Source organism: Centropristis striata, chromosome 15 (assembly GCF_030273125.1).
Source record: "Centropristis striata isolate RG_2023a ecotype Rhode Island chromosome 15, C.striata_1.0, whole genome shotgun sequence".
In the NCBI taxonomy this organism is placed as follows: Eukaryota; Metazoa; Chordata; class Actinopteri; order Perciformes; family Serranidae; genus Centropristis; species Centropristis striata.
In genome coordinates, this window is record NC_081531.1 from 25,794,027 (window position 1) to 25,806,986 (window position 12,960).

General features: G+C 41.2%; 1 protein-coding gene and 1 non-coding gene across 2 annotated transcripts in view; both read left to right on the top strand.

Annotated features, from left to right (window-relative positions):
• LOC131987057 (calcium-binding protein 8-like) overlaps window positions 1-12,960 on the top strand; it is a 46,222-nt gene that overhangs the window by 30,723 nt on the left and 2,539 nt on the right. The window contains exon 5 of the mRNA XM_059352200.1: window positions 8,175-8,328. Coding sequence (XP_059208183.1) covers window positions 8,175-8,328 — 154 coding nt within the window. The remainder of the gene's footprint in view (window positions 1-8,174; window positions 8,329-12,960) is intronic.
• trnav-uac (transfer RNA valine (anticodon UAC)) lies at window positions 9,916-9,988 on the top strand. Its single transcript has one exon. It is a non-coding gene; the product is annotated as a tRNA-Val (tRNA).

The following is a 12,960-nucleotide window of genomic DNA, read 5'->3' on the forward strand; positions in this document are numbered from 1 at the left end:
CACATGCATCCTTGGAATTTGGGCAAAAGAAGGACCCTGTCCTCCGGAGGATCCTGGACATTGGGACAGTCCTCAAATCCAGCTGTTTGAGGATCCTTCCTTGACTTTGGGATACAGTGACTGTCTCTCTCTCAACCGTCTCTCTCTATCCTCCCTCCCTCTCCCCCTTCATCCTCTATCTACTCTATTCTACTCTGTTGATCTGTACAACGACATCTATTGACGTCTGTCCGTCCTGGAGATGGATCCCTCCTCTGTCTCTCCCTGAGGTTTCTTCTTCTTTTTCCCCTGTTAAAAGGGTTTTTTGAGGAGTTTGTGTCGTACCATGTACAGTCTGTGAAGCCCTTTGAGGCAAATCTGTGATTTGTGATTTTGGGCTACATAAATAAAATTGACTTGACTTGACTATATAATAAAATTATATACTTCTACTACTTCATAATTCAGGGAAAGACAAAAAATCTTCACTCTGTGTGCATGCGTGCGTGCTTGTGTGTGCACGATGTGCGTGTGTGTGTGCACGTGTGTGTGTGTGTGTGTGTGTGTGTGTGTGTGTGTGTGTGTGTGGTGGTAGAGGGGAGGAATCACTCTGTCGGTTTGGTAACAGGTAGCAGCTCCCCTCAGACAGACAGGAACACTGCACAAACTCTGAGCTGTCATGTTGTCTGTCCTGCGGCTGCAGTCCAAGGAGTTGTTCCCTCCGTTTTTTTTCCCGGCATCCATTCAGCTCGCAGACGGCTTTGGCAAGCAGGAGAGCAGAGATCAGGCAGCTCAGGCCCTCCAACTGCAGCTGCCACTCCCTGTTTCTCTGCCCCCGAGTGCCTCGCAAGGTTGCATGAGTCAGAGCAGTTAAAGCTCCAGTCTGGACGTTTGTGTCACCGTAACGGAAGAACTTGACGTATAAATAACAATCATCCTTAGGCTCGTTTTGTGGAATAATCTGAGTGTAAATTGACAGACAACAGCTTCTCCCCTTTGGAGTTTTGGAGCTTTTTTGTCAGTTTTTGACTCCTTTTCATTCTGTCTGTATATAAGAGACAAGAGACTGAAGACCCTACTCTTTACTGAACACCTTTACTCTTGATCTACACCGATAACTACTAACTATTAAGTATCTCACTGACCGCTCAGCGACCTATAAAGCACTTGTGTCCTAATGGACTTAACCCATGGCACTTACTCTTGTTTCTTGACTTCATCCTTGCTTGTGTTACATTAACTCTCATTTGTACGTTGCTTTGGATAAAAGCGTCTGTTAAATGACATTGTAGAGTTGTAGAATTGTAGAATATGATTCTCCATGTAGTTAAAATCATTAATAGTATTAATTGTTTGAAATCTCTGAAGAATCTCCCCATAGTGTACACACACCGGCAGTAGCCCCCGTGGCCCTTTCAGAATTTCCCCAGAGGACATTTTCTAGTAATTATTATCAGTGCATGTCTACAGCTGTTAAAGTGACTGACAGCTGATCCAGCTGTGATCCACTGTGTGATTAGAAACGTTGCTTCACGTGACGCTTCGGAGGGAAGGACGTCTCATTTCTCCTAAATCGTTTCCTCTCTCCTCGCTTTGTGTCCTTGCGTCTCTCCATGCATCCCCGGTGGGCGGGACTAAGACGCAAGTGAACGGCGCAAGTGAGGGAAGCAGGGATGAAAACTCGAGACGCAGCCATGGAGGTTGCCACCTGGTGGGAACCCAGAGAGCCAATTTTCATTGAGATCACATGACGTCAGAGGTCACATGCCTGCTTTGAAATTCACAATGAATCATCAAAGAAAGCCTAACTTTGCTTTTAGATGGAATTTATTCAGATTGAGGGAGACATCTTTTTTTCTGTTAAGTGTAATGTTTATCAGGTCTTTTTCAAGATCAATGCTCAAAGGAAGTACCGTTCTAAGATGATATTTCTCAGAGATGGTTGATGGCTTGAACCATCTGGGCATACAGGCTAGGTGTCGATATCACGACAGGGGATTGAGAGGAAGTGTAGGAGTTTGAGGTTGGCAGCTGTGGCTCAGTAGGAGGAGCATTTTCCCACTGAAGAGAAGCTTGGTGGTTCAATCCCCGACCATGGCAGCTATATGTCGAAGTATCCTTGAGCAAGATACTGAAGCCCAAATTGCTCCTGATTGCTTTGTTTGTTGGCGTATGAATGAAATCCTGATGGTGGCCCTGTTTAGGGTAGCCTCTGCCACCAGTGTGAATGAGCTCAGTCTGTAGTACCAAGCGCCATATAAGTGCAGGTCCAGCTATCCATTTATAGGGGGTTCCAAATGAAAGTGTTGTTGAATTAAAAACAAAAGACTGTGATCTTGGGGTTATGCAATCTAGGGGATATGCAAGGAAATGCAATAGGTTGTGAAGTGGCGGACGTGTCAACACACTGTTGTAAAGATCTTTGGATGAAGACGCCTAAAGTTCCTACAACTTTATTTATCATGTGCACAAAAATGACATAAAAGTAGTCATTGACAACGAAAATGCATCAGAATGAAACTTGATGGGGTGGTCCGTAGTGTAGTGGGTTACACAGTCCTCGCTGCGGTGGAGCCGGGTTCGAATCCGGCCTGAGCTCCCTTTGCCGCATGTCCTCCCCTCTGTCACCCCCTTTCTATCTGTCTCTCGCTTTCAATAAAGCATGTAAAATGCCAAAAAAAGAATCTTTAAAAAATAAAAATAAAAAATAATGAAACTTGATTCCATGCTCGTTCTGGTTTTTCTTTAGCTTAGCTACCAAATAGAGATTCTGTGTGGGAGAGAGAGAAAACCAGACTGAATGATTACGTGAGTGTGTTTGTCTATGAGTAAAATTCTCCTTCTTTTTACTGCAACGTCCCCTGTTTGCTAATAATATTTCTCTCTCTCTCTCTCTCTCTCTCTCTCTCTGTTTGTGTGTGTGTGCATGCTTCCATAATTACAGTGTAAATCACCTGAACAGGAATGGTTAGATTGGAATCAATACACATTTGCAGTGTTTACGGCTGCACATCACTGCACACAGAGGAAAACATGCAGATAAAAGCACTCAATATTTTCAATATTCCAGGTTACAGTACATGTGAGTGTGTGTTTGTGTGTGTATGTGTGTGTGTGTGTGTGTGTGTGTGTGTGTGTGTGTGTGTGTGTGTGTGTGTGTGTGTGTGTGTGTGTGTGTGTGTGTGTGTTCCTTATCATATGCATGAATGCCTGTTGGTAGATGATATCACACCTTGTGAATTATTGCTCCAAGATCTCGGTTATGTTCTGCTGATTGCTTTCTTTTAGTTTTGTAATCTGACATTGCAGAGAACAACAGTAAATATAGAATGGCATAGATTTTTTTTAGGCTATACTGTCATACCTTTCTGACATTTCATCAGGATATACAGTACATGATGGGATAAGAACACAAGTTTGCTACAATGCAGAAGCTCTTGTGATGAAAAGCAAATATTCTTATACCTTTTTTTTCTTAATAAAACAGAAAATACAGCTGTACAACTACTAAATTCAAGTTTCTCTTTTCCACTGAACACCAAATAACTTGATTGCATTGTTAATTAATTTAAAACAGACTTCATTAAATGTTAAATGACAGGAACAAAAAACAAAATCCCCTCTTAGTCAAGTCTTTCCACTTCAAACAACCAACAACTCTGGTTTGGTAGAAATAGATCCTCAAGGTTGCTTTTACAACCCAAGTCCGTTTGTTTCGTCCGAATCAGAGTGAAATTGATACTTTTAGTTCATTTTGTATTTAGTCTGATTCAGATTCAGATTCAGAATACTTTATTAGTCCCAGAAGGGCGATTCAGTTTTACAGTCAGCCTGGCCAAAGTACAAATATATATATATATATATTAAAAAACAAACAAAAACAGTAAAAGACATAAATAAATAGTACAATGACTTCAACAACAACCACAACCAGTGACCGTACAGCAGAGCCTTATGGCAAAGGGGATAAAATAATTTGCATAGGGATCTTCCGAATCGGCACACAATACCGCTGACTTGAGGGCATGGTTGCAAATTCCGTGCCAAGAATGTGATCTATGGAAGAATTATCCTATCTTTATTCAAGAGCGTAGATTTTCAGTTTGAGAGCATAATTTGTCTTTCTCATGCTCAGATTTGTTCTCCTCATGCTCACATTTTGTGCTCGCACTCAGATTTCTGCTGCTTTCTTTCAAAATGTGTGTGTGCACTTAAAAATCACATGCTTGTGCTCACATTTCTTCTTCTTGGACACAAACATTTTGCTCGCACTCAAATATGTCCTGTGCGCACTCAAATCTAAAGTCTACGTGCTCAGATCTCAACTCTGCGCTCTCAAAACTTTTGTGCTCGCACCCAGAACACGCACGTCCTCTCAGGTTGAGGTGTCTGCTCAGACTGAACGATGTCCCGCCCTGCGCTTAAACTGGTGTGTTTCACCAGCCAATAGGGAGACAGCTAGATTGTGGCCCGGTCTTAGGTGCGTTCCCTAGCCTTTTTGAGCGCTCCGTCGGGGCGGGTATATGGTCTGTTTGTAAAACTGCTTCTCTCTTAAAATACACCAATTTACCATATAAGCCAGCTATTTGAATCGTCACCTATTTAAAACGCAGCATATTTCTGTAGAATTAATCTGAAGTAGTCCTAAAAAGAGTTATGGTAGTTTAGATTATATATACATTTTTCAAAACACATCGATCATATACAGTAGTTTCAATAACAGTACAGTAATCATTTTGACACTCGTACTTATCAACATATATAGCGGGCCTTCATTGTAACATGTACAACGAAAGTACAATAATTGGCAACGTATGATCGTACCAGCGGCAGGTCGGCACACATAATGATGCGCGAGCTGAAGGGAATCCCCGCTGACGTCACTTCATTCATAATGAGTTTCTGTCCCTAGTGCCGACAAAGGCCCGCTATATATGTTGATAAGTACAAGTGTTTTGAGTTGTAGCAACATTTAGCAATGAACTTACTTGAGGTCTTTGGCCATCCATCTGTTTCCCATTCATTCGCTGCCGCGCTCCGAATCCTGCTCAAAGTCTTCTTCTTGTGAAAGTGAAAGTATTACCAACATTAGCCTAATTATGCGCCCCCTGGCTTTGACCGCGTAAATAGGACGGTGATACACGTTGCAATAAGAGAATCAGCTGGTTACACGGATTGTATTACTGTTACATTAATTTATCAATTAAAATTTTAAATCATAATAAGACATGCAGCAAGAGTGCGGCGGACGGGATGCGAACCGGCGTCCCATGGTTTAAAATGCAACAGTTGGTCTTGTACTTCACCACTGGACTATCGTGACACCACTGTGCAGATGAAAAAAAAAAAATATATATATATATATAAATAATAATAGAAAAAAAATATATATATATAATCTAAACTACCATAACTCTTTTTAGGACTACTTAAGATTAATTCTACATAAATATGCTGCGTTTTAAATAGGTGACGATTCAAATAGCTGGCTTATATGGTAAATTGGTGTATTTTAAGAGAGAAGCCGTTTTACAAACAGACCATATACCCGCCCCGACGGAGCGCTCAAAAAGGCTAGGGAACGCACCTAAGACCGGGCCACAATCTAGCTGTCTCCCTATTGGCTGGTGAAACACACTAGTTTAAGCGCAGGGCGGGACATCGTTCAGTCTGAGCAGACACCTCAACCTGAGAGGACGTGCGTGTTCTGGGTGCGAGCACAAAAGTTTTGAGAGCGCAGAGTTGAGATCTGAGCACGTAGACTTTAGATTTGAGTGCGCACAGGACATAATTGAGTGCGAGCAAAATGTTTGTGTCCAAGAAGAAGAAATGTGAGCACAAGCATGTGATTTTTAAGTGCACGCACACATTTTGAAAGAAAGCAGCAGAAATCTGAGTGCGAGCACAAAATGTGAGCATGAGGAGAACAAATCTGAGCATGAGAAAGACAAATTATGCTCTCAAACTGAAAATCTACGCTCTTGAATAAAGATAGGATAATTCTTCCATAGTGATCAGGTTGGCTGGGATTCTATTTGCTTTCTGGACCACCCGCATTGTCCAAAGGGAGCTGAGGTCCTTAAGGCCTCGTTCAGACTGCCAGTCAAAATCTGATTTTCAGCCCATCCAGATTGGAACTGGATGGCTCTTTTGAAATCTGAACAGTCACAAATCACATTTGCAGACCGGATTAAAACTACCACCGGGAGGTAGTTTCAAATCGCTTTTGTACAGATGCGTCTCAGTCTGAACCGCTCCAAACAGTCAGATCGGTTTTGACTGTCCGTGACGTCACTCTATGCAGCACGGAGACGAGGTGTCCACCGGCAGCTGCGCCTGAATCATACGGGCCCGACGGGGGCGTCCATCCGCCCGGTTTCTCCCCTTGTGCGTCTGAGATGTTCTGCAGCTCTACTGGACAGTGATAAGGCCAATATACTGAGGTGACCTGCCTCCATCATGTTTGTTGTTGTTGTTCTTGTCGCTGTCGCAATTATATGACGTCTGACGCTCTGACGCCGTTACTACAGCAACCTGTCAGATCAGTCAATAATGTGACCCAGTCTGAACATAGCCATATCCAATTTGGGCACTTGCTAAAAACAGTGTGGACAGTCAGCCTTAAAAATCAGATTTGAGTAGGAATCTGGTTTGAATCAGATACGCCTGCAGTTTGAATGCGGCCTAAGCTGGACTCCAGTGATTTTCGAGCATATTCTGATGATGCCATTCAGACACGTCTTGTCTTTCACAGAAAGACAACTAAACCAGCATATAAAATAATAAGTTAAAAGACTCTTAAAACATAAAACTTTGATAAAAGGTTTTATTGAGAGTCTGGTTTGCTTTTACAGTGAAAAAATGCAAACGGAATAACACTTCAAACATAATTAAAGTGGAGTTCATTTGTGAAGATTATCCTGTTGAACACGTCAGCATCAGAAACGTTTATTTTCTGCAATGATCGGAAATCCCAGAGAAGAATTGTCAACAGAGCTCATGGAGACGCTACTTCCAGGTTGGCCTGCAAATATACAGTATGTCGTTTGGTCTCTATGAACACGACAGCCTCCCACTAGTGAGACCAAAACATCTGGAGCGCCCCCTGGTGGCGGGCTGCAGTATGGGTTATAGCCTTGCCCCTTCCATGTTAGTGAATGAGCCAAATTAAAATCTTAAAGTAGAGGCAAATAAATGTTTCACAAAGATGGATTCTGTCATTTCATGTCGTTCATATCACGCTGAAGTTTGGTTTTAATGAGTTATTTGATTCTATAAAGCGACCTCTCTCATCAGATAGTTTTCCTAAACAACATCTGCTGTTTCACCTCTCAGGTGTTTTAAAGCTTCTGCTTTTATCGTTTAGCAAGTACGGCAATAAAGCCTGAGCAGGTTTACTGCTCCCTCAGTGAAATGAGCATCTCTTCATCACCATCACAACTCTTTTACATCTCCACCACAATTGTCTGCCAGTTCTGCTCTCCATCTGTCTCCCAGTTACTTCCTTCGTCTCATTTTCTCTGACCTCACCATACTAACAGAATCTCTTTCTGTCTCTCTCTCTCTCGATATATTTACCCCATATTTTCTCCTCCTTTGTCTCTCCTGCCTCAGTATGTCCATCTGTTGTGCTAAACCAAGCGGCTGATTGTATTTGAGGCTGTCAGGGAGGTAAATATTCTGGACAGAGATGCCAGTGGGGGTGAGGATGGCGTGTGCACGGATTGTAGACGGGGTCTGTTTTTGAATAAGGTGGAAAAAGCTCAGACTTCGATTCAGTGATTCCTCTGAGTCCATTAATCATTTTAAACACAAACATGCGCACCTACAAGGACATAAATGTGCAGCTATTTCCATCGCTATTGATACATCCATTAAAATATGTGTGCCTGCATACATTTATCTCTCTTTATCAATGCACACACACACACACAGGTTTGCATACTGATCTGAGCACCCAAAAATAGCACAAGGCACACATGCTGCTTTTACATTACAACCGACACCTCTCCAGATCACATACTGTACCTGTAAACTACACATATAAAGCCAGAGAAACACAAATCCATGCCATCACTGGTGCAGCTTGTACATTTCACACCTCATTCTTATCTTATCGTCTATATTTATCTGCCCTTATAAAGCCTGTTTGTGGATGACTGTGTCTCTGCATTGATCGCCTTGTGCCCCTGCAGTTTGACATGCAGCAGCTGTCTCTGGATGAGCTGAAGCAGGTGCTGTTCCACGCCTTCCGGGACCATCTGACAATGAAGGACATAGAGAACATCATCATCACCGAGGAGGAGAGCCTCAATGAAACCTCAGGGAACTGCCCTGAGTACGAGGGAGGTGAGGAAGCCGTTCTCCCAGAAACTTTGCTGTTAAAAATACCTGCACTCATGTAAAGTAATTACAGTAATTCATTTTTTTTGTGCAGTAGTTTGACACTGAGCTGAGTAAACATTTGCATGAGAAAAACATTCTCAAACTGTATACTTAATCAACCTGGAGAACAAAGAAATATTTCAGGAAATATGCATATTTGTTTTTTTTGCTGAGAGTGCGCTTGAACCAAGAGACAATTAGCTTAGTTAAGGGTTGAAATGTTTCTAGACCTCTGAATTCCCACATCTCTAATTCCTTCAGCATTTCATATACATTCGCTCTTTTGTGGCAGTTAACAACATTTATGAGTAAACAAACAAACAGAGCTTCTCTGGGAGGACTTACACAGACCATCCATACCAAAAAAAAAGCCTTAAATGACCCATATTTATGTTCATTGTACGGTGGCAAACTCTCGTGGGTGCTGTAATTACGACTAAAGCAAAAGAGAAAGTTTGGTGACGTTGTATGAAGAGTGATGGATGGGTCAAAAGAAATCAGAAGTCAGCATTGGTTTTCCTAAAACTAACCAAGACGTGTTGTTGCGTAAAGTCAACCAAGTAGTTCCATTTCATGTGTTTAAAACTGCGGCCCTTTAACAACATTAACTAAGTTGTTTTGGAAGTCCCTGGCATCAACTATTCTGTCATTCAGGTATGAGAACGTGCTGACTTTAGAACGGGTAACGTCATCTTCCCATGTCACTCACTGGCTACCTCGCTGCAATAAAGAAAAACTGGCTCTTATGCCCCCTTGTATGCAGCTGGTGCAATTGCTTTTTTTCCCCTCTCTACAAGAAGTTGGCAAAAAATGCTATTGGAATAGGATTTTCGCCGGCATGTATGACAAGTCAACGCATGTGCGCATGCTCCACATGCTCCACCCCCCGCGCTGGCTAATGACACTGGAACAAAAACATTCAAGAAAGCTGGTGACATTAGCCGGTCGCACATTAGCCGGTTGCATTAGCCGGTCGCACATTAGCCGGTTGCATTTGCCGGTCGCACATTAGCTGGTCGCACATTTGCCGGTCACATAAGCTGGTCACACATTAGCCGGTCACATTGGTTGGTCACACATAAGCCGGTCGCATTAGCCGGTCGCCAGTTTTTTCTTTATAAATTAGAAATTTTCTTGTTTGAGTTTTTTTCTCATTTATTTTAGAGCTTTTTCTTGTTCATTTTTGAGTTTTTTCGTTGTAGATTTGTGAGTTTTTTCTCAGAAATTGGAATCTTTTTCTCCTTTTGTGAGTTTTTTTGGTGTAAATGTATAATTTTTTTTCTCCTTAGTGTGCGACAGCCACCATTCTGTGGCTAAATCATTGTTCACACTTTGTTGTTTCAATCATCAGACCACGTCTTTCACAAGAACACCTCTAAAATTAACACCCATCTATCCATTTTCTGTCACCTATTGACACAAAAAGACAGACAATCATTTAAGCTCCCATTCACACCTCTGATTCAGAGTCAACGAACAACCTGATTTGCATGACCTTGAACTACGAAGACACTGGAGAAGACAAACTGTGAGAAGGGACCTGAGCCATATGGTTTCATAGTGTAGTGGTTATCACGTCTGCTTTACACGCAGAAGGTCCTGGGTTCAAGCCCCAGTGGAACCAGTCCTTTGGCTCGGTTTTTAGAGCGATCACCCACTGATCGGAAGGTTGGTGGTTCCATCCCTGACCATGGTAGCCTACATGTCGAAGTATCCTTGAACAAGATACTGAACCCTAAAGGGCCCTTCACTGGTGTGTGAATGAATTCCCAATGGTGGCACCAGTGTGCCCTGGTCTCCGCGACCAGTATGAATGTGTGTGTGAACGGGTGAATGAGCGTAGTGTGTAGTGTTTTGGATAAAAGCGCTATATAAGTTCAGACCATTTACCATTTAGCCAGGCCTGTCACGTATTGTATGCTGATTGTGTCTTAGCTCGATATCTCCTGTTGTGATTCCATGTGGATTTGTTTATTAAATAATGTCAACAACAGCAGGTTTTACTGACTATTAGAGAGATTTTATATTATGTATTTTCAAAACCTGGGCGCAGCACCTGAGCATGTTTTCACAGTGAAAACAGAAATAAAACATAATTTCTGCTCTGTTGTTTTATTTATTGATAAAATGTTCATATTTTCTGTGAATATTCTGAAGAATTAAAAGCTCATTGCTCTTGAAAAGGATGCATTATAATCCTATTATATTATCATTATATGAGCAGCTTAAATTGGTCTTAAAATCACAGTAATATTGAAAAATTACATGAGTAAAAATAAATGTAGAAATTATATATATATATATATATATATATAAAAGCAAAAAATAAATGGAAATTCTATTTTTTTTACACATTTTATTATTTATTTAGGTATTTCAGTATTTTTTTTTATTTCTACATTTTCTTGTTTTTTAGCTCTTCACACTCTTCACACTCTTCACACATTTATTTTATATAAATATATTTTATACAGTCTATGGTTTTTACATTTATTTCTACATTTACCAATTTATAAGAGAAGACAAGAGAAGTTAAGAAAAGTCTGTTCAGTTAGAATAAAGTGGAATAACAAACATGTTGGGTTGAGGGGGATGGAGAAAAAACAACACTTTTTAACAAACACTCTTTTAAATTACTTTCTAAGTCTTCCTCAGCAAAACTCAAGGAGAAATCCTTCATTTTTTAATCTGCAGCTCTTCATCATGAATATCCAGCTCAGAGGTTTCATCAGTAACAGGAACAAGGTCAACAAAGCTGAGGCAAATTTAAGAAAATGATAAAAAAAAAATCTATTGATCTGAAGGTCATGCATCCAAGTTTAAACCGCCCAAAAAATGAGGGTTGGAGGAGCCTGAGTGAATAAAGGAGGCTTTTTTTTGTTATGAGCTTTAGGGAGAAGAGGGGGAGACTAAACTAAATCTGACCCGAGTTAGTCATGGTGCAGAGCTAGAAATTGCCTTTCTGCTGCAAAACATCCACAAGTCAGACTGGGACAAAGGTAAAAGCAGATCAAACATGCTGGAAAACGAGGAAAGTCTTAACGAATCCACCGGGTGCTGGCCGACAGTTTCGGGGACAGCTGGGAGGAAATGGAGAAACTTAGCAGAGGAGGGACAGTGAAGGAGGAGATAAGAGGCTAAAGAAGGGATCAGGGAACTGCTGGCTTGGCACTCTCGCAAAGTTTTTGGTGTTAAAGGAAGAAGTTGGTGAGAGGAAACAGTAGAAAGGCTCAGGAAGAGGAGAAGTGTGAAGGATAAAGAAGAGATGAAAAGGTAAAGAGCGTCTCTTGTAAAGAACAGCTGTATCACTCCCTACATTTAACCCTCTTCCACATCCTGAGCTTCCCCCCTTCATGCGTGCTTCCTTCCCATCTTCCTCCTGTCCGTCGGGACTTCAACGCCTTTCACAGTCCCTCTTAGATCCACGACTCAGAGCTTGCAGTTGATTTATTGATGCGGCGTGTGATTCTAACAAACCGAGACAGCGAGGCTGACAGAGAGGAAACTTTTTAGTTGTTGCTTTTGCTGCAAGGCCTGTTGGAGGACACATCTGTCTCTGCTCCTCCTTCTTTTTTACAACCTCCTGAGATTTTGTCTTTGGGGGAAAAACTGACTTTCAGCCCACACAGTTAGGTAGCAGAAGAGAAAAGCTGCACGTCACTATAGTCTGCGATTTTTACCGCAGCATCAAGAGTTTTAAAACCAGTTTGTTCATCTATTTGTCACTTCCTTTGATGAAATGGTCACAGATGAGCTGCAAAACATGGAAACTAGAGACGTTTGCTGCCGTTTCAACCAGATTTGTTTGGAAGAGTAGCGTCACACCCTCAGAAACAGATTTTAATTAATTTACTATAACTTTAAGGTCCGTTTACAGAGCTTTCACCGCTTTCACAGGTGTGAACACATGAGCTGCAGTTATGTGATAACAGGTGGTCACATGTGGGCAGGAGATTGTAAACGTTGCTGACAGCAAATTTAATTCCTTTTTGATCCTCTTGTTAATGTTGGAGCTTCTCTAAAATGCTGCTGCATGTTGATCTCAATGTACTGACAGAAATGTGTTTTTATGTGATTACTTACTTATGTGAGAACTATATCAAATAAATCAATCAAACTTTATTTATATAGCGCTTTTCATACTTAGAAATGTAACACAAAGTGCTTTACTAAAAAATAAGAATTAAAAACAGACAATAAAATGACAAAACCCACCCCTCCCTCCCCCACATACACATCTGTATGTACACACACGCACATACAGGCACACACACAAACGCACACTCAGACTCACACACAGCACATATTGAATGACAGTGTAGAGACATGGGGGGTAATAATAATAATAATAATAATAATAATAATAATAATAATAATTGGGGGGTGTGCATACATATGAAGCGTGTTTATTTAATTCGTACAAAAACAGAAATTTGAAAACATACAGCTGAATATTTCTTGGTCAGACTCTTTCCAGACTTTCCAGAGTCTCTGTTGGTTTGCAACTCCTGGAAGTTGTTTTCTGTACAAATTGAATCAGATGACTTATTAACGTGTTACTAACTAAGCATTAGAGGTGCTGGATGGTGTTTGGTT